Below are 22,500 nucleotides of genomic sequence, written 5' to 3' on the forward strand. Positions count from 1 at the left end.
CAGCTTGAAAAAAGGCCAGCAGGGATGCAGCTACAGGAGTGGGAAGCGAGGACAGTAATGAAGGCAGTGATCCCACAAAAATTCTTGTTTCACTAAATGAAATTTTCTTTCATTCCCTAAGTGTCTAGCATTTCAGAGAGTGTGACACTGAATATCATTCACACCTAGAATTTGTGTGTCTGCTCTGTTTGTGTTCTCTTGGGAACTTTGTGTGGCCTTTTTCTTTGGATGCCTTAACTATATTTCTGAATATGCAGAAGTTTTCAATTTCTATAATGCCTAAATACCCCAAAGCAGTGGTTCTCAACCTTCCTCATGTTGTGGTGACCTCCAATCATAAAATTATTTTTGTTGCTACTTCATAACTGTTATCTTGTTACTGTTATGAATCATAAGGTAAATATTTGATATGCAGGATGTATTTTCATTCACTGGACCAATTTTGGCACAAATACCCAATATGCCCCAATTTAAATACTGGTGGGGTTGGGGGATTGATTTTGTCATTTGAGAGTAGTAGTTGGTGGGATTTATAGTTCACCTACAATCAAAGAGCATTCAGAACTCCACCAACGATGGAATTGAACAAAACTTTTCACACATAACCCCCATGACAAACAGGAAATACTATGTTTTCTGATGGATTTGGCGACCCCTCTGACGCCCCCTAGAGACCCCTCCTCCAGGGGTCCCGACCTCCAGGTTGAGAAACACTGCCATAAAGGCACCAGAACTTGTTTGATCTTGATCAGCCCTGGTTAGTACTTGGATGGAAGATCACCAGTGGATACTAAATGCTGTAGGTTGTATTTCAGAGGAAGGAACTAGCAAAACTACCTCTAAGGATTTCATGTCTGGAAAATCCTATGAGATACATGGGATCACCACAGGTTCAGAGGCAACTTGAAGGCACATAATACAGCAAAGGGTCCATATCCTGTCTGATCTTGGAAGCTGAGCCAGGTCACTTCTGAAGGGAGACCACTAGTAAATAATACCATGTGCCTTAGTTTATAATTCAGAGGAAAGAAATAGAAAAACCCTATAAAAATCATTGGTTGCTTTATGTCAACAAGGAACTTGAAGACACTCAAAGGGCCCTTCCACACAGCTTTATATCCCAGAATATCAAAGCAGAAAATCCCACAATATCTGCTTTGAACTAGGTTATCTGAGTCCACACTGCCATATATTCCATTTCAAAGCAGAACATGTGGGATATTTTTCATCTGTGTGGAAGGGGCCACAGACACAATGCTATAAATTTGAGGACTGAATGAAAGTTTAATAGGAGGAAATTTTTATTTGAAGGGTGGGCAATATCCCGATTTTGCTCTCACTGTAGCCAAAACCTTGTTCCCCAGCAAACTATCCTCATTGGGAAGTATGGAAAAGATGGCCCACACTGTTTGAGAGTTGTTCAGATATATTGGCTCACTTTCAATCACTTTGTAAGTCAAAGCCAGAGGAAGCCAAAGAAGCAATTTTTACCTTTTTCTCTTCCCTGGCTTCCCCAACCAAACTCAAAACACAGACTGGCTTTTGAACACAGGCCTGTCTGATAAGGAGTTTTTGGTGCTCAGAGACCTATCAGTGTCAATGGGATTGTTACAGTTATGTACATACATAACTTAGCCTGAATAGACTGGCAGTTGGAATGCGCTGCTCAAACACCACTCCAGCGGTGAAAAAGGGAAAGTTTTTAAATTATCTGCTACTGTTGGAATGTGCTGAGACTCTATAATGTGTCTTCTCCCTCTCCCTCACTCGCAAGCACACATGCAGTTTATTATCATTGCAAGAAGGCTCAAATTAGGAAGGCCACAAAGCATTATGGATTACCTGGAACTTTAAGGCTGCTTTAAAAAAAATAGGAAATCGGGAAGAAAAGAGCTTGTACGAAGGGATAAAATTGGAATAAAGTTAAGAAGTGCGGAAAGGAGATTCCACCTGAACATGAGGAAGAACTTCCTGACTGTGAGAGCTGTTCAGCAGTGGAACTGTCTGCCCAGGAGTGTGGTGGAGACTCCTTCTTTGGAGGCTTTTGAGCAGAGGCTGGATGGCCATCTGTCAGGGGTGCTTTGAATGCTATTTTCCTGCTTCTTGGCTGGGGGTTGGACTGGATGCTCCACAAGGTCTCCTCCAACTCTGTGACTCTATGATTCTATTATTTCTTTATTTTATTTTCGGGCATACACATACACAATGTTTACAATTTACACTACCACCACGAGGATTATTTTCTTTTACATATTATTCCCTTTTGAGACAATCCTTCTAGATTTACATACTGTATAATATTTGTATCCTGATGCTATTCCTTTAAAAATGTTTCCAGCCATTTGCAAATTAAAAGGTAGAACAGTCTGATCCAGTAGTAATCTTTACTAGGAATCTTCATTTTCCTCATGTTTACTTGCCTAGTATTCCTGCAACTTCATTTGTCCCCTTTTGTATATATTGCACATAATATTGTTATCCATCTATCAATTCTTACTAATTTTACTCCATTTCATCCTAGCATATTACACTCATAGCAATATAGATATATTATTTACCACAATCTTTCCAAAGAGGATGCAAACCATTTGGGATGATAGCACTCATAAAGTTGTTTTGCTGGCAGATGACCTCCATAACGGAATATATTTTTTAAAGTGAAAGTGTTTTTCGGAAGTTGAAAATCCTTCACTGCATTCTTTCTTATATAAAGAAGAGCAATGCTTTTTACACATTTTTTACAGAAGCACACCAGTATCTTTTACATCTCAAAAATGTGCAAATGTTGAAAATAAAGTTGCAGTTTTCCTTTTATTTTATGGCTTTTTTTAAAAAAAATGGGGAAATAAGCATTGGCAGTGTTGGCAGGAGAGACACATAGCCTTTCAAAGTTGTTCTGGGGAAGAAGAAGAAGAAGAAAGATTCTGAATACAACAATTTTGTGTGATTTTGCAGGTGGTTTGAGCTATCATTTGATACGTACGTTTGTACCACCGCCTCATTGGAATGTTCATATAATACTGACCTAATTATGCGTAGAAAAAGATAAGCCATTTACTTGATTCATTTCTTCTTTTTTAAAAAACGAAGAAAAGGAACAAAAAGGCTTCTATTTTTCTGAAAGAAATTGTTCGCTTTTATGGCAGAAAAGTAGCAGCTTGTGCAGAACTAGAACTGTAACAATTTTATATTCCAAAGGTTTTGTGTGTATTCGGTTAGTTACAGTAATTATACCCAATAACTGACAGCCAAAATCACGTAGGAGAAAGCAAAGGCTGTTTTCTCACACAGGCCCTGCTGCAGAACATCTGCTGAGAGATTTGCATATTAATTAACCCATATTAACTCTAATTATTCTGGGAAATTATCAAATAAATTGAATTTTCTAATTTTAACCTTTCTTTTACTTGACGCGTGTCGAGGCTGAGAGGACACACCAGGCTATCTCACCTGGGCAATGAGCAAAGGATCTTTTTCCCCCTCCCTTTCTCCCCACTTTTCTCTCTTTTTGCTCCTTTAGACCTGGGGTGGCCTGGGGAGCTTTTGTGCCTTTTCTCCCTTTCTTTTTTTGGCTTCGGTGCATTTGTTGCGAGATGAAACATGTGTGCGTGTGAGCACAGATGGTGGATTTATACAGGGGTGAGGAGGAGAGGTGGTACCTCCAAACAGTTGAGCAAATCTTAAGGTTGCCTCCGCCTCCCCCTCCCCTCCACCTCGCTTTCTTTTTTCCCAGCCTGTAGTTCAGGCCTGAGCAAATAAATGGGAGTTTAATTCAATTAGAGCTCGGCTTTAGTCAGTGCCTCATGACAGAAATTATTCAATATTTTTTTCCCCTCACATTGTTTGGTTTACACATCAGTGACTCCCTTGCTTTTGTCCTCTGTTTAGAGTGGCCATAATGTGTTGAGCTTTTGTGTCTGCCATGTCACTGTCCCTTTCACTGTTGTCTGGTTTTGTCAATGGCGAGGTGGAATGATGCTATTTTTGAAAACAAGCAGACAGGGGTTCAGTGGGTTGGGATTAGGGGCTGTGCTTTCCTAGGGAGCAATATATATATATATATACATACATACATACATACACACACAAACACACACACCTTTCATAAAGGGGTTGCACTTTAAGCTGAACTTTAAACAAAAGATTGTTAAAATTGGATGATCAAACTTTCTAGGGCAGTATGATACAGCACTGTATGTTTATGGAAATATATAAAATGAGCCACCCTGAGTCCTTTTGGTGAGATGGAGGCATAGTAAAAAAAAATAAAGTTGTTGTTATTATTATTATTATTATTATTATTTATTTTATCAAAATGCACATGGTTGCAACAGAAATTCATATTTGGTAAACTTTTGGTATCCCAAAAGGTACCAAATTCTGCCTTTGATACCTTTTGGTACCTTTTAGACACCCTCTTTGGAGAAAGAGGTCAGGTTAAAAATAAATTATTATTATTTGAAACACAACAAGTTTGCTACACAGCAAACAACATCATTATGCTGATTGTTGTATTGCTTCACACGTTGGACACTTCCCAAGTGTCTAGGACTATGTGATGTATTGGCGAATAATGCATGCAGATCCCAGTAGGGTGGCCTTTTGCAGCTGTCAGATGGTAATTTTGTCAGCGCTGATTGTGTTTAAGTGCAGGCCAAGGTCTTTAGGCACTGCACCCAGTGTGCCGTTCATCACCGGGACCACCTTGACTGGCTTGTGCCAGAGTCTTTGCAATTATTATTATTATTATTATTATTATTATTATTATTATCCTTAACAAATTGTACAGAAATTGATAAATTTGTGCTGAAGATATGCCTATAAATTGCAATTTTCCAAGCCCTATCCCAAAGTGATTTAATATATCTTGATAGTTTTGATGTGTGTATAATATTCTGGCCTCATCACACTAGAAATAAAATCTACTTAAATCTGATTTCTGCTTCCTGAAGAATTCTGGGGTTTGTAGTTTAGGGAGGAGTCTTTAACAGCCTCACTAAACTACAAACCCCAGAATTCTTCAGGAGGCAGAAACCAGATTTAAAGTGGATTTATTCTCTTGTGTGATGAAGTCTCTATAAAACAATGCGTTGTCACCTATCACTCATTTGCCATTTTTAAAAATGATATCTAACAAACTCCACATCTGAAAAAATGAGAGTTCCCAAGTTGCTTAACCGGAATGCTTTCCCAACAGACACAGCATCCCAACCTTTCAGAGAATCAGCCCCTCTTTCAAAGGACATATAATCCCTCATTTCCACCTTAATGCCTTCGCTTTCCTCAATGCTTTGAAGAAGTGCAGGTGATCCCCTGCTATGCTCAAGAAGAGCTGATTTTCCCCATTATTTCTGTTGATGTTCAAGGAGGCAAGGTAATACCTGAATTTCACATTTCTTCAGGAGAAGATCACCTGTGGACCAGAGGGTTTAGAAAGCAAAGGGAAAAAACTACCAGTTAGACAAAGAGCTTTTTAAAAGAGGACTTTCAGTTCTGGAAAGAATGGAGCTCCAGCATCCTTTTCCAAGGAAGCATGACAGTTTCTCTGCCTGGGAACATTCCTTTCAGAAACAAGGGATGACAACTTCTCAAGAAGGTAGGGTTAAAATTAAGGCGTTTTTAAAAATAGAGTCCAAGGAGCGTAGCTTATCCTTTTTCCCTGAAACTTAAAATGGGTAAAAAGTAAGTTGGGAGTGGATTCAATTTCTGAAAAAATGACTCCGAAATAGGACAGTTAATCTTTGAGATGGAATGGGGTAAAATGTCAGCAGCTGCACAACTGCTAAACAAATCTTGGAGCATTGTTATGACTTTTGGAAACTTATGAAAAATTCTAAAACTTTTTTTCCTTCACTTCAGACATTTCAGAAAACATATTTCTTAAAGGTACACCTTGTTTTGTTTGTTTAAAATTGAGCAACTCTTTTGAGGAAGGTGATAGACATAATGTCTGTTTGTGCAAGGACACATTTCCCTTTTTTTCATGCTCAGTTTATTCAAGGTTTTGTTTCCAAGGCCTTATCTTGCTATAAAACTTCAAACCTAGACAAGGCCTGCCCTCTTGTCATTTTATGGCAGCATAACCATTCATAACTATTAAGGAGCTTATTATTTCATACTTCCAGATCCTAGATGATCTACGCAGATTGTTCACAAATTGCAGTATTCCTTAGTGCATGATAACAAGTACACTTTTGTCTGTGTACTTTTAAAGTTTGATCATGATTTTAAAAATGCACAACAATTGTAATACATCCTGATAATTAAAGAATTTTTTTCTGAATTATTTTCAACTTCATGTCCATGTCAGCATTTTTAACAGTATTGTTAGATTTTATATGCATATTTTTTCCATTGGATGATTTGGGGACAGCATTGTTCCAGCATCGTTTTTCAGACTTTGTGCAGCCTGATTTTATGAAACCCTCTCTCCATCATACTCCCCCACTCCCTTCTAATGATCATCGACATGCGACATTTATTGACTTACAGCCTGAAGTCAAGTTAGCCCAACATTATTTTCAAGAGTACTAGAGATGTTAGCAAGTACAGAGATGTTTAAACCCTGAAGTGTTAAGTTAGAAAACTCAAATGGCCCTCATAATGTTGATCTTTTATTGTTCTTTAAAGGATCTTCCACCTCCCTTTAAAACAACCCTGAGAAAGAACATTAATACATGCTATTAATGTTGTACTTCAGTAGAAATAAACTTTGTCCACTTTGCCCAAGCACTTTTAGGTATCCCTGGGTTGGTAAACATAGGCTACTTTCATATCTCCTCTTTCCCTCATTGCAAAACTATGATAAATCATTCCATTGTATTATGTCATCTATTAACACAATGTCACTTCAGATGCTTTTTAAGCAGCTGGTTGTATTGTTATGACTCTCCACTGAATTTTACTTACAAGACTAGAAATGTGAAGAGTGTCAAATGCAATGATTAAAATTTCTTTCATACTTTGTCCTAAAAGTTGTGAGTAGATTTCAAAAAGTGATGTGTGTATGTACTTTGCAAACAACTGCTGACTTACAGAAACCCCATGAATATCATAAGGTTTTTTTTAGGCAAGGAACATTCAAGAGATGGTTTAAGGATGGTTTTGCCAGTTTCTTGTTCAAAAATATAGCCTACAGCATCTGGTATTTGTTGGCAAGCACTCATCCAAATATTAATTAGGGTTGACCCTGCTTATGCTTTCGAGATCAGATTAGATATGGTGTCTTTAGGATAGTCCCCTCTTATTTTATCTCCTGGCACTGTGTTCTTGTTCAGACCTTCGAGGTATACACACTGCTAAATAGACATACATCCTTTTGTTCTTGCTTATTTGTTCAGTTGCTTCCAACTCTTCATGACCTCATGGACCAGCCCACACCAGAACTCCCTGTTGGCCATCATCACCCCCAGCTCCTTCAAGGTCCAGCCAGTCACTTCAAGGATACCATCTATCCATCTTGCCCTTGGTAGGCTCCGCTTCCTTTTTCCTTCCATTTTCCCCAGCATCATTATCTTCTCCAAGCTTTCCTGTCTTCTCATTATGTGGCCAAAGTACTTCATCTTTGCCTCTAATATCTTTCTCTCCAGTGAGCAGTCGGGCATTATTTCCTGGAGTATGGACTGATTTGATCTTTTTGTGGTCCAAGGCACGCTCAGAAAACTGCCTGGAAAACTTGAGAAATTTCCTCCAACAGCACAGTTCAAAATCTTCCTTCACTCAGCTTTCCTTATGGTCCAGGTCTTGCATCCATAGGTTACTATGGGGGATACCATTGCTTTGACTGTGCAGATCTTCATTGCCAGTGTGATGTCTCTACTCTTCACTATTTTATCACGATTGGTCATTGCTCTCCTCCCAAGAAGTAAACGTCTTCTGATTTCCTGGCTGCAGTCTGCGTCTGCAGTAATCTTTACACCTAGAAATACATACATCCGAGACATCAGATATTTCAGTCATGATTTCCTTGCTGTATAATATACTAGCCAACTTTAAACTTCAGTGTTCTGATATCAGTCTAGTAAATCTTTCAGGACTATATAGTACAAGCTAAATTGATTATGGTGGAAGAGACTGTAGTGCTCCATAGCCCTGAAATAGTTATGACTGGTGTTGGTGATAAATGTTGTACCTGAAAGCAACAGAGTGGCAGCCTTGTCAGTCTCATAATGTAAGAATCTGTTCTTTTACACTGATATAAGAATGAAATTTTCAGTTTGGCAGGTAGACCACAGCTTGGTAATCATCTGTGAGGCATACAAGGTTGCTCTGACTTTTGCACTGGTTTACGTTGTGGTGATAAGAATAAAAGCCCAAATATGTCTTTTCAGAGGAACAATAAGGGCTTATATGGCATGTGGGCTTGCCAGAGCCTGGTTGTGAAAGCTGATTTGTGAGATCTCTTCATTCTGCTCCTCCAGTGATTCCAGAACAAAGACCTCAAGAGTCAAAGAGTCATATTAGAAGTGTCCTGACATCATTTCCAGGCAATTTTCTCAATATACGTGGGCAGAATTTCAGCACACCTTACAATGATGCTCACACCCGGTTATGTAACAGGATAACAGAGCCATACAACAGGCCATACAAGATTCAGGTAGCATACTAGAATATGTATATTTAATAGAATAGAGTATATAATTGTAATAGAAATGTGTCCCTGTAAGATAATAGTTTAATAGAATTAACGTTTCTTGTCTTGGAGACAAGATATCACATTCTCACACATGTCCACTAGTCTTGAAACAGCAAGTAAACTATATTAGGTTCATTCATACCACTCTTGTTCACAACCCAGATTATTCTCTGTTGCAGAACTGTTTCTATAATAGTTCTACTTCTAATGACTGTCCAGTTAGATCAGGGGTCCTCAAACTAAGGGCCAGGGGCCGAATTTGGCCCTCCAAGGTCATTTACCTGGCCCTCGCTCAGGGTCAACCTAAGTCTGAAATGACTTGAAAGCGCACAACAACAACAACAATCCTATCTCATCAGCCAAAAGCAGGCCCACACTTCCCATTGAAATACTAATAAGTTTATATTTGTTAAAATTGTTCTTCGTTTTAATTATTATATTGTTTTAAAGTGTTTTTGCACTACAAATAAGATATGTGCAGTGTGCATAGGAATTCATTCGTATTTTTTTCAAATCATAATCTGGCCCTCTAACAGTTTGAGGGACTGTGACCTGGCCCTCTGTTTAAAAAGATTGAGGGCCCCTGAGTTAAATGATAAAAAACCTCCATGATGTTAGCATATATCACTTCCGGCTAGCAGGGATCCAAATGGCTCAAAAGGTTTATTTTGATAGTTCCCTTTCAAGTCAAAAAGACCCTAACTACACGTTAGCATGATCAGTATGTTTAAAGAAAACAAAAACCTTTGCAAAACAAGTATGGTGTATGATAGATCCCAATCACTCCAAAGAATCCATTATGATGTCTAGACTCAATAGTCTACAGTTTGAACACTCTCAGTAAATAGAGATTTATGTAATTCTGTGAATCCCAAGCTCTAGTCCTTGAGGTGTTTTGGACTTCATCTCAGTTGCCTTGGCCAATGATGAGAGGTTGTGGAATTCCAAGCGCCTGGAAGATAAGAATTTGGGAAGCACTGATATAATAGTGTTTACTCTGGTGGACCAGGTGGTTCTGTCTATACAGTTCACATATTGTTAATTCTTTTAAATTATTATCTTACTTGGCTTACTTTCAGAAAGCAGGTTGTGATCTCACCCATTCTCAACCTGAAAGTTTTATTGAATTTATGGGTGGTTAACATCTAAATAGACGGCAGAATTTATTGTGTTGTCAAATGAATATATTTAAGCTCTCATCAAGTATTACTTACCTAGTTTCAACCAACATGCCCCTCTCCTCTCCACTGAACATAGAAATGTTATAGTGACACTGTCATTATACCACATCACAAGTGGCTCATATTCTTTAATCCTCAGGACAAATTTGTCCTGAGGATACATAGACGATGGGGGAAAATTGTCTGTGTATACTTCACTTCTTTTAAAATGTGAAAAAAAAACCCAAGCTTCACCCCCTGTTCATCATTTCTGGGAAGGTTCCTTTGTAAACCTTTCTTGCTGCTCTTGGGCTAGCAACTCCGTGCTGAGAAGCACTGAACCACATCATAGTCAGCAGCTAAGAGAGAATTATTTTGCTCTCGTTCCATAAATCCACACCTTGTCAAGGAAAAGGGCTCCATGTCTGACTGATGAGAGGCAGCCAAGTTCACCTGCAGCAATGTTAGGCCTTAGCTCCAGCAAGGAGTAAGGCTGTTCATTTTGAAGGCCGATGATAACAGTCCCTCAGGATAGACTGAGGAAGTTTCTATCAGACTCACCTGGCTGCCTATAGTGAGGGTCCACCTTTTCCCAGAGGCTGTTCTACCCATATAATTACATGGGAATCATCCTTGCTTTACAAAGAATGATGTGTCCATTTTTCTTCACCCTAAGCAATATAACAAGGCAAGCGCTTTCTCTGTAATGTTGTTCTTTGTTCACTCCCCAAGGAGGTTGGATGGGGTGTTTATTTGTACCTGAAAATTTTATTGAAAAGCATTGAATCTTAAGAATAAAATCTTCTAAATCACCCAGAGTTGTCTGCACTTTCACCTCATTTTCTTTATATCTGGGGAAGGCATGCATGAATGCTTGCAAACAAATCAGTTTAAAGAAAGTCACTGAATCTGGATCAGATCAGTCAATGTAAAGGTTGTATCTTGCTTGCAGGCCTGAATGCTTAGGATAATAAGAATATGTTTTCATTTTAGTCTTCTTCATGAGATGGATGCTTAAGTTTGGTAGGTGACCAAGAGATACCTTCCTCCCGATTCATTTGGTGACCATGAGATGATGAAATAGGGTTTATAGGACTGTAGCTTACTTTTGACAAACTGCCAAAAAGGCATCCGGTAAAATAGGTAAGGAGCCCCTGGTGGCGCAGTGGGTTAAATCTGGGGAGCGGTGTGAGCTCCCGCTGTTAGCCCCAGCTTCTGCCAACCTAGCAGTTCCAAAACATTCAAATGTGAGTAGATTAATAGGTACCGCTCCGGCAGGAAGGTAACAGTGCTCCATGAAATCATGCTGGCCATATGACCTTGGAGGTGTCTACGGACAATGCTGGCTCATCGGCTTAGAAATGTAAATGAGCACCAACCCTCAAAGTTAGACATGGCTGGACTTAATGTCAAGGGGGAACCTTTACCTTTACCTAAAATAGATGTTTGTCTATATCCATATCCACTTATAGTTTGTGGATAATTTCTAACAGGGTTTCATGAGGCCCTTGTACTACATGCAAATTGTTTCTGAATCACCAGCTTTTTAACAAAATAATACAGTACGAAGAAAGTTAACCCAACATTGAATCAAGTCCAGATATTTCCATCTGAAGCTTTTTTTTCACAGCTGTGTTTCAGCAGAGAAATCCTTAAATGTAACATAACTGAGGATGTGTTCTTTGAAAGTATTGTGCCTGTGTCACGGCTACCTTAGAAACATACAGCATTGTTCAAATGGAGAATACAGTGGACAACAAGGATGCATTTATGAATCAGGATTTTGGTATTCAGTTTTGCAGCCAAACTTTCTTCTGCCTAACGCCCGTTCTTACAAATTCTCCAGAGTCTTGCATTTCACGTAGGCTAGAGAAAACTCACTATTTTGTGCCAATGCAAATATCAGTACTTCTTCTACTTAAAACTATGGATTCATATAGATATTTACTTGGTATATGTCCATAAATTAATAACTTAATTCACCATAAATGTATAGAAAGTGAAATAAAATCTCATAGTCTTTGTCGTCCTTCCTTTACGTCCCCTCCTCCTACCAAATAAGTGATATCTCCCCTGGGTCTTTTTGGCAGAATTTAATTTTTTGCAGAGTATATTAACAAGATAGCAGACAGCAGAGGCCTTATGATTTGTGGGAACCTGAAGAAAAGAGATTTCTAGCAGATTTTTGTAGGGGATGATAGAGAAAGAATTTGTGGGATCTGGCTTGGCCTGAGACTATAGAATTAGGTGTAGTGAACCTCTGGGGCCCCAAAATCTTTTACAGTCTTATAGAAGAGCAGGGAGAACTTCAGGCTGTTCACATAGAAATAAAAAGTTGAAATAATTAGCTAGAGATGGTAGCAGTGGGTAGAAAGAGGACAGTGCCATTGAAGCCATTTTTATGATGGACCATTTTGATCATGTCATAAGTGACTTGAGAAACTGCAAGTCGCTTCTGGTGTGAGAGAATTGGCCATCTGCAGAGACATTGTCCAGAGAGACACCCAGATGTGTTACCATCCTGAGGGAGGCTTCTCTCATGTCCCCGCATGGGAAACTAGAGCTGTCAGATGGGAGCTCACCCCATCTCGTGGATTCGAACCATCGACCTTCAGGTCAGCCGTTCAGCCGGCACAAGGATCTAACCCATTGCACCACTGCGACTCCCCTATGATGGACCATAGAAAGCTCATGACAAGTTAAGGCTCTGATAGGAGAAAACCGGAGACACCTTCATAAATTGATGTATGGCCAAATTATTTTGCCATTTCCATGTAATAAACAAGGATTTAGGTTTTACTTTGGAAAAGTGTCTATACAATCCTTAAAATAATTTAATTACTTTATATTTCATAAAAGTACACTTGTGGCTTCAGCATAAAGTTTTGGCCACTTCTCTCAAACCAGAAGCAACTTGCAGTTTCTCATGTTGTTCCTGACATAAAAAAACCCAGGGTTTTGAGAGATATTTTTGAAGTTTTTAATGTGCCATTAATCAGCAAATTCTCCCCTATTTCCAAACAACGAAAGTTGGATCATAGTTGCAGCAATATCGTGTTTTGATCTAGTCATTTTACATAATAGGTGACTCAGTTGCAGACCCATCCAAAAGCAATATCTTCAAATTTGGAGGGTTTTAAAAAAAAATAACCCCAATTTAAACAAGGTTTCCACACCCTGCCCAAAGGAGAGGCTTCTTAGGGGTGGAAATTTTTTAGCTTTTATTGAAACACACACCCAGCTTGAGGAGCATTTAAGAACATGATCTAACAGATTGCAAAAACATATACCATGACAAACCAAGAATGATTCTTGCAACCTTTAGGAGGGTCTCTTTTTCTCAATCTGGTCACAGATCTCAGATTTTTCCAGCGATATATAGAGGAAAAACTAAACATAAAAGGCACCCCACATTCTATGTAGTGTATGACTAAAGTGGGAGTTGTGTGGCTCTCCAGATCTTGTTGAACTGAAGTCCTAGCCAACTTAGCAAGTGGTGAGGTATTATGGGAGTTGTAGTTCAGTAATATCTTAAGGGCTACACAGTTCCCATTTCTGCTCTGAGAATTTGCTTTCATCACTTGGCATCTTTACGGGTGTTGCCCCTACCCTATTGGCCCGCCTTTTGAAAATGTAATCTGGCAACTAGCCTGTAGATCTGAAAACAATTAATTCAAAGGAAAGGAGGCATTTGTTTTCAGCCAAGAAAAATATTATTGTGTGATATTCACATTTTTATCCTGCTTTCCTCCAAGGAATTTCATTATAATACAGACCCTGTTAGGTAGATTAGGTTGCGGGGGGTGGTGGTGGTGGTGGCTTATGATTCAGGTATTCATTTGCAATTTGAACAAGGTAATAAAATTCTCAAAAACATTATATAAGACAACCATGATTGGTAAGGAAGGCACTAGGGAAAAAAGGAAGAGCAGACCTAGATGGATATAATAAAGCAAGAAATCCACAAAACTGAGCTCAAGAACTGAGCAAGGCTGTTGAGGACTTGGAGGTCTCTCATCCATGGGGTTGCCATAAGTCAAAACTGACTTGATGGCAGTCAGCAGCAACAATGAATAAGATTACATGGAATAAAGATGTTGATCAGAGAGGGAAACAATTGTTTATAAATATTGTATATGGTTTCTATTCAGATTTGCGTCAAGACTGTGCTTCAGTAAGAAATGCATCATTTACTTTCCAGTTAGGATTGCCAGGTAACTATCATCCAAGGTCTGGAGATTACAAAGCCAAAATCTGAATCCTAGAATGGCTCATGGTGATTGCATTAAAAGAGGAGAGGGAATAGGAAATGAAAACAATTGGGAAATGTGGGATGCAGGCCCATAGCCAGGATTTTGATTGGGGGGGGGCTGAGTTTCGTTCGGGGGGGCTGAGTCTGAGTGAAAGAGGGTCTACCCTAGCAAATCTTTTGTATCGTTACCCCAATACCCCCATGCATATGGGATATATTGAGCATGGTGATCAGATCATGATATGAATAAACATAACAGTTTAAATAATGTACCAGTAAGGCCTTTTCGCGGACCACCATGAGAATTTCGGGGGGGGGGGGGCTGAAGCCCCTCAAGCCCCCCCCCCCCCCCCCGGCTACATGCCTGGTGGGCAGGGAAAGAAGGAGAAAGAGAGAAATAAGGGAAGAAGATGTTTAGCCAGGAGTTCTGGTCATGGGAGAAAGGGAATAAAAGAGAGGGAAAAGTGAAATATAGAATGAAAAAGAAAGCAATCAAGTGACAAAAGCAGAGCTGGAGGAGAAGAAAAGTCTTTGTGATTTCCCTAGCTACAATACCACTGGCAAATGTATATTGTACAATGACTTCACTCTGGACAGGACAGCAATATTCCACTATCCCAGAGAGTAACATGGCTCCTTTAGCTTCTGACAGCATTGAATGTGACTTAAAAATGTTTGAAATGTAAGGTTCACTTGTGATGGATAGTGAACATAGAATATCTTCAAGGAAGGTGCAAAGACATAGGAACCCTTTTTGCCTTCCTGTGAAGAAGTATGGCCTCAGAGAGGATGGTGGGATGTAGCAAAAGGAGTAGACCAATAGGGTCACCAGTATTGACAAGATGGGTGGACTCATAGGATAATCTGCATTGGTAAAATATGAGTGGAAATTGTGCACCTCCCTGGATTTTATTGAAACGCTACATCCAACATTGCTCATCACTGGCAATGATGCCTAGATCTACTGGATGGAGAAGGAGACAGTATGATTCCCACTCCTGGTGTAAGAGATGCTCTGTATTCACACCACTCCATCCAATCTCTTTCCTTGCTCAGCATCCTAAAATTAAAAAGTCAGTAGGTGGTCTCAGTGCTCCATTGGTGTCTAGGAGCTTTTAACATAACATTCATATAAACCTCTGATGACATGACATTACAAAGTGTAAAAAATAATTCCGAAGAATGCATAAGCAAGAAGTGCCCAGCATTCCTCCAGTTTTGAATCCTTACTGCTAATCATATACTTTCATTTCAAATAACCTCATTTTCAGATAGGACCTTCTTGCAGTAGATGGTTACATTTATGCCAGATAGACAATGAATCTGGGATTTTCAGGACTGGCAAACACATGACTTGTTTTGCTCGAACTCAGCGACTCAAATTTGTGAGATGGTTTGAACATCTGGGTGCCTTCCTGACTTCCCTTAGGCCATCCTGGCAGTGTGGGTCAGAACACAAGTCAGAACTTAAAGGATTCAAGCATGCTTGTTCATACCACAAGGACATGCTCTATGTGTCATCTTTTAAACTCAATGGAGCCTTTTATCCAGATTCCCTGCAGTAAAGAAGTAAATAATCCCTCCACTGCCCCTTCCAGATTCTTGATGTTCACTGTTTTTGCCACGACCTTAACAGCAATATCTGAGAAGTGGAAAATTAAAGAATGATCTTCATCGTAGGTTTTGCATGCGAATGAGTCAGCAACAGATGTTAAATGCAAAATAAAACTAATAATATACAGAAAGCATGTGAATATGAAAAGGGGTAGTTAACAAATGTTGAGCAAAGCAACTTCTTGGTGTAATAACATGTCAGCCCAATTATTGCCATATTTCAGTGTTAGCATTAGACTTGCCTCTAATGGCGGTGAGAAGATTGAAGAATGAGCGGAATGAAGAGCCATGTTTGTCAGCTGCTACTGATCTGTGCTGTACAGACGATGGGGAAAACCATCCACAAAGATATTTCTCTCGCCAGTAAAAGACCTAGATTCCTGGCTTAAATTTAACTGTAAAATTAATCCGCATGCCGATAGTATTGTATTATTTGCTTGCCGAGAAGAATGGGAAAGGTTTGCTATAACAGAGCCTTGTGAAGTGGAAATACGCTTTAGAGATAAAGCACCGCCACTTTTAAATATAGGGTGTCTTTTTAGGAATTCATATTCCCATATCTCTTACTACTCTCACTGCTTAGGAAGCAAATTTAAGTACCAGCTTTATATGCATTGGTAACCCCATATTACACATACAGTTTTACAGAAAATGAAACTTTAATATGATTCAGCACAAAATGGCACACAATGGCAATAAGTCAGATAATCTTCATATGCACATAGCTTGATCTCACTGACTTATCGTTGTAAGCACAGTGCCGTGTGGCAAATTTCCCTGCAATACAGTACAGTACCTGGGTGTAATTATGGACACATTTTGCCAATACGACTGCTACACAGAATTGTAATTAATTCCTCAGAAGATTACTGGGAGAATTTTGGATAGTGGTGCCAGTTTTGGACATTTATTACTGCTCTTTAGTTGGTTTTTTGCTGTGCCTCAGAGACAGATGTAAAATTAGTGTCTATTTGAAGCCAGCAAACAGTATGTCTTACCCTCCTGTTTATTGAATTGCAGAGTGGAATTCTTTGGGCTCCCACTTCTTTGCGGTTTTGAAGTAATCGTCTGTTTATTGTGCCAACTGGGGCACTCCACTACATGTGCAAAAATGTTCAAAGGCTCAGGCAAGAAGTTGCTAATTTGAACTAATGCAAGGAGAATTAGGAGGAGGTTGGGATTTGGGTGGAGGAGGTAAAGGAGGGCCTTTATTGGTTGCTCTCAAAAGGGAATTCTAGCAGATGCAGCTTGCAATCAGCGTACCTGCCAACATTCCTTCTCCTCTAAAACTGTTAAAAGATATTGTCAAAGTACTCTATCCCCCAGTGCATCTAGTCATCTGAAAGTCTGACAAATTGTGTGGGAGGAGCTTCATTTTCTCAGTTTCAGGCCAGACTTTGTGGATCATATTGGGGCGTGGAGAGTAAACCGGTCCAAATTCAGATGGAGAGGTTCTGCAGCAAACCTCCACTTGGTTTCGTGGGAAAAGTAGAGCAAAGAAGGTCCCTTGTTGGAATTGGATAAAAAGGCTACATTATTGAGATTTGCTTGTGTTAAATGTCAGGATGGCTAAATGCCCTTTCTTTCCCAAAAAGAGAAGAGGAATAAGAGACATTTGCCTTCATTTTTTAAGTTTTAGCTATTTTGTGCATGCAAACTCCCCCTCCCCCCCCCCCCAGGTTATAATTCCATGTATGTATTTGTTGCATTTGTATGCTGCCTTTCCCCCCAGAGTGGGACCCACTCCCTCCACTCCAAAATACAAATTTCTTTAAAGAGTAGAAAAGGAACGGAAACCTGTTTTGAATGGCTGCAAACCGACAGAGCTTGCACATTAAAAATGAGCATGAGCAAATTTGCACCAGAAGGGACAAGCTCAGCAGCTATTACTGCTTCTGCTGCTGCTCCTCCTACACAACTTCCATTCATTTCAGTAGTGTATATGTGTCGGGTGTGTTGCTTTGTGAGTGTCCTTAAAAGGATGCAAGGAGCAATGACCGGTGGGTTGAGCCCACATTATTATGTACAGCTCCACCCTGATGCACCACGGTTCATATGCAGGTTATATTTCTCTTCCCTATTTGAAGGGGAAAGAGTGTGTTTGGTGTTTGTGTGTGTGTGTGTGTGTGTTGTCTAAATGGCAGGGTCACAAGGTGGGAAGGAAGGCTGTGTTATATGAAATTGGCACTTCCAGCTTGTATTTCTGGTAGAAAGATGGCATAGGTCTTCCGTAAGTGAAGTTGACAAGCGGTTGTTTATTCAGCTCAGAAAGTATTTACTACTTTTTGCAAGAGAGAGAGAGTGAGAGGACCCTAAAGGTTGGGAAGCATTGTTGGTCTGCTGCGATGGTGATGGATGGTTCGTTTCTGACCCCATATCGTGAGACATGACTTCATTGCATGTTTAGATTGTTCTGATATTTGGGACTCCTCAAGGGCTGTTCATAAATCATTTATCTTTCCTCCTTTCCCTTTCCCTTGAAGAAAATATTTCAATTGCATGGCTGCAGGAGCACTAATGTGTCACTGGGGAGAGCATGGCCCATGCCAAAAGAGACCTTAAAATGCATCTGTGTGTGTTTGGGGGCTGATATCCCTCCTTTCCTCCCTGGATAAAGGCCTTTTAATGCCTGTCCAGCCTTAGATAATTTTATTCACTCCTCTCGGACCTTTCTTTATCCCTCCTATGCCCAGAGATCACTTTTTAGGAGGTGGGTTGAAAGCTTCCCAGGCCTTAGGAGCCTTTGTTGGAGACTTTCCCCCCACCCAACACAGCGTTCAGGGGGGTGAAAATTGTAAAGAAATCTTCTCCTTGTTGCTAAGAAATAGTTAAATCTCAGTCACTGGGGGTAAAGCAGGGGGGAGAGGAGGATAAAACAAAACAGCAGCGCATTATTGATTGTAGGAAGGTATATCTGGACCACACAGCTCGAGTAGAGATGTTAGAATATTTCTCCCTCTCCCCTTTTTGTTGTTTCGGAGGGGCATTACCCAGCCTGAACTTGCCTAAACCCTTGTGGTCACACCTCTTGAAAAAGGTTTTGTTTCTCCCGTCAATTGGTATTCAAACCAGGTCAGCAGATTCTGTTTGCCCAGCTCCGCTGCCGTTTTCATTTTAATTTGCACCTGTTGTGCAGTTGTTCGGAAGGCAAGTGCAGACCCGCGGATTATACAAAGATCATATTATGAGCAGACAGAGATGCGCGGTGTAATCTTTTTTGTCCCCAGACTCGTATGACTAATAATAATGATAATAATAAATAATAATATTTTGCAAAATCCCTTCTTCTTTTTCTTCTTCTTCTTTTTTTTTTTTGGTTTCACTCTTTGGGAACTTGTCAAAGCAAACAGATAGGACAGGCTAAGAGAAAAATACATAAATGTTGACTACTAGGCCCTTTTGGAGAATTCGCCGATGGACACGGCAGCACACAATCCTTTTCATTTATTTTCTCCCACTTTTGTATAATCCGATCGCCGGCAAGAGCCACTTGAGATAGCTCAGTTGATAACTTAGCAGGGATTGCTTTATTAGGCACGGAGAAATCAAAATGAACCTGAAAATTGTGCTTCCCCCCCCCCCTTCCTTTCCTACAGACTTCCCTCACAGACCCCCCCCCCCAACTCTCTCTGGATATACGTGTATACATTTCCCCTCTTGTTCCCATGATGTCATGCTTTTAATTTGGTGTGTGTGTGTGTGTCCTTGGCAATCGTGTGTGTGTGTGAGTGTGTAAAACGGGCCGGTGTGTTGCTCTAGCTGAGCTAATGCCCCGTGTTTATTACTCTAATCTTTCTTGTCTGGTGGTAAAGTGGACAATTTATGTACTAGCATGTAGGCCGAGAGCCTTGTGAGGGCTGACTAATTCAGAAACAGCCACCTTCAATTGAGTTCACAGACCTTATTTACAGGCTGTCTATTTTAAGAAAAGCTACTGAGCATTTCTGGGACTCAGGGCTATAAACACAGCTCGCCCCGTTCCCTGTGAGTTGTCGTTTTGTGTTGTTGCTTTTTTTTTTTTTAAAAAAAGAGAAAAATCTGAGAGTTATTTAGACTACCTTACGATAAGCTCTGTATTGGCATGATATTAATATGGAAATACAACATGAAAAACAAATAAAGACAAACTTACATTTCCTCTAATTTTTATTTTAATTTAATTAAAGTAGTTTTTTTCTAATTTTTAGTCATTTGTTTGAGAGTTCAAGTTGCTTGGATTCAGGTTAACGAAGAGTCTACTCTATATGGTACACAACATACACATTAGAAGTTATGTCTCTAATGTACTAGTATTTGCAGAATAAGTGGAAGATGATAGTTACTATGTGTAGTTGTCAATTCACATACATGTTTGTTATGTAACAGCAGTAAAACATGCAAGTAATGTTGCCTGGTTTCCTGTTGCAAAATGGTACTTTTTGTTATCTATCTAAACGTATCTCCCTCTATGATCCATCTCAGAGGTTTAGATCTTCTAGGGAAGCCCTGCTCTCAGTCCTACCTTCTCTGCAGGCATGCCTTCTCAGTGGTGGCCCCTTGGCTATAGAACTCCCTCCCCAGATAAATTAGAGCACCCCTCCCTCCTGACTTTCAGAAAGAATGTAAAAACCTGGTTATGGGACCAAGCTTTTGGTTAGCAAGTTAGTGCAATATGAGTATACAGAATTCTGAAATGACTAATTGAATGGCCTTTGATTTGACTCTGGATAATGTGATTTAAATAATTGTTTTAATATTGTTGTTTTGTTTTAATGGATATGTTATTTTATTGTATTTATGTATGTGTACGGCATCAAATTGCTGCCGTTCCGTGAGGCTGCTCTTGAGTCCCCCTGATGGGTTGAGAAAGGCGGGATATAAATGTAGTAAATAAGATAAATAAATAAATAAATGGAATATGCACAGAGTCTCGCTTATCCATCCTTCGCTCATCCAACGTTCTGTATTATCCAACGCAGTCTGTCTCCTGCCCCGATCCAGATCCACAGCTGTTTCAATAGATTGCCATGTTTTGGTGCTAAATTTGTAAATACAGTAATTACTACATAATGTTACTATGTATTGAACTGCATTTTCGGTCAATTTGTTGTAACACATGACGTTTTTGGTGCTTAATTTGTAAAATCATAATGTAATTTGATGTTTAATAGGCTTTTCCTTAACACCTCCTTATTATCCAACATTTTGCTTATCCAACATTCTGCTGGCCCGCTTCTGTTGGATAAGCGAGACTCTACTGTATATGTGAAAGAGATCACACACACACAGGCCCCCCTGGTGGCACAGTGGGTTAAACCGCTGAACTGCTGAACTTGCTGACCAAAAGGTTGGCGGTTCAGATATGGGGAGCAGGGTGAGTTCCCTTTGTTAGCCCAGCTCCCGCAAACCTAGCACTTTGAAAGCATGCAAATGTGAGTAGATCAATAGGTACTGCTACAGTAAGAAGGTAGCAGTGCTCCATGCAGTCATGATGGCCACATAACCTTGGAGGTGTTTATGGACAACGCCGACTTAGAAACAGAGATCAGCACCACCCCCCAGAGTTGGACTTGACTAGACTTAATGTCAAGGGGAAACCTTTACACACACACACACATTCTGGCATATTTTTGTGCTTTAAAAGATGTAAGAATATGAGTGATATTGTGCATGGGACATTATATAATTACATGCAGAATGAGTGTGCTAAAAGTATCATACAATCATAGAGTTGAAAGAGACCACAAGGGCCACCCAGTCCATCCCTTGAATCAGGAAGTAGAATGAGGAAATTATTTTCTGTGATTTCTGATTTTTCCATATGATTTCTGTTCTTCCGCAGTATTGAACTATGAGAATGTAGTGGAAACGGGTTCGGAAACTGATGAGGAAGACAAGCTCCACATTGCCGAGGAGGACGGGATCATTGGCACCCTGGACCAGGAGCCCAGCCCTGCCAGCGTGCCCAACCATGAGTCTTCCCCGCATGTGAGCCAAGCACTGATGCCGAGGGAGGAGGAGGAAGATGATATGAGGGAAAGCGGAGTGGATCACACCTGGCACAACAACGAGATCTTGCAAGCCTCTGTTGATGGTTCGGGTAAGCCTAAAGCTCCGGTTGTTTTTCAAGCCATGGCTTAAAATAGTTAACTGTTCACAAAATAGATAAGTGCAGTATACACATCCTTCCATCTTTGGAGCTGCATGTATGGCATGTTAGATATAAGTTCTGGTGACAGACTATTAGGTGATACTTTCTTGATCTCATTGCATCTACTGTTTAGAAATGACATCTACACTTTTTAAATAACATGTTGAGTTTTCCCCTCCCAACACCGCCCATGAAATACGCAGAGGATAGTGGTGCCATCAGAAATAGCTGTTTCCATGCAACATAGAGGGAGAGAGAGATGTCACGTGCAAGTTATACCACAAGAGTTTAGGAATTCAGAGCTGTACATCTGAAGAGCGGCTTATCAGTTTAATATAGCTTCAGTGTCTGTCTGACACCTTGTATTGTCATTCAACCATCTAATCATTTCCTTTTGTTAAGTGCGAATAAGATTTCACACTTATACCTGTTCAGGTTGTTCCTTTATTATTTAACAGTTAAGTATGTGATAATGATTGCCAGTTTTTGGCAGGACTCTCCTGGGAAATAAGAATGGGCTTAGGCAAAGTATAATAAAAATACAGGAAGTAACAATGGGTGAAAGTTGGTGGCCTACATTCTGATGAAAACCCCTAAAATTTGCTTCTCAGCAAAGGTGTGCCACATGTGAGGTACTAGCCATATACAGAATTTGCATAGTTTCCTCAGCATTTTCTGGAGACTGTTATTCGATGTGTAGTTCAAGTCA

General features: G+C 39.9%; 1 protein-coding gene across 9 annotated transcripts in view; it reads left to right on the forward strand.

Moving 5' to 3' along the window:
* Positions 1-22,500, forward strand: part of ZEB2 (zinc finger E-box binding homeobox 2) — a 188,188-nt gene that overhangs the window by 112,844 nt on the left and 52,844 nt on the right. For all 9 annotated transcript variants that reach the window (XM_067472748.1, XM_067472719.1, XM_067472710.1 and 6 more), the window contains one exon: positions 21,483-21,740. In XM_067472748.1, coding sequence (XP_067328849.1) covers positions 21,483-21,740 — 258 coding nt within the window. The remainder of the gene's footprint in view (positions 1-21,482; positions 21,741-22,500) is intronic.

The sequence above is a fragment of the Anolis sagrei genome, chromosome 1 (assembly GCF_037176765.1).
Source record: "Anolis sagrei isolate rAnoSag1 chromosome 1, rAnoSag1.mat, whole genome shotgun sequence".
NCBI lineage: Eukaryota > Metazoa > Chordata > Lepidosauria > Squamata > Dactyloidae > Anolis > Anolis sagrei.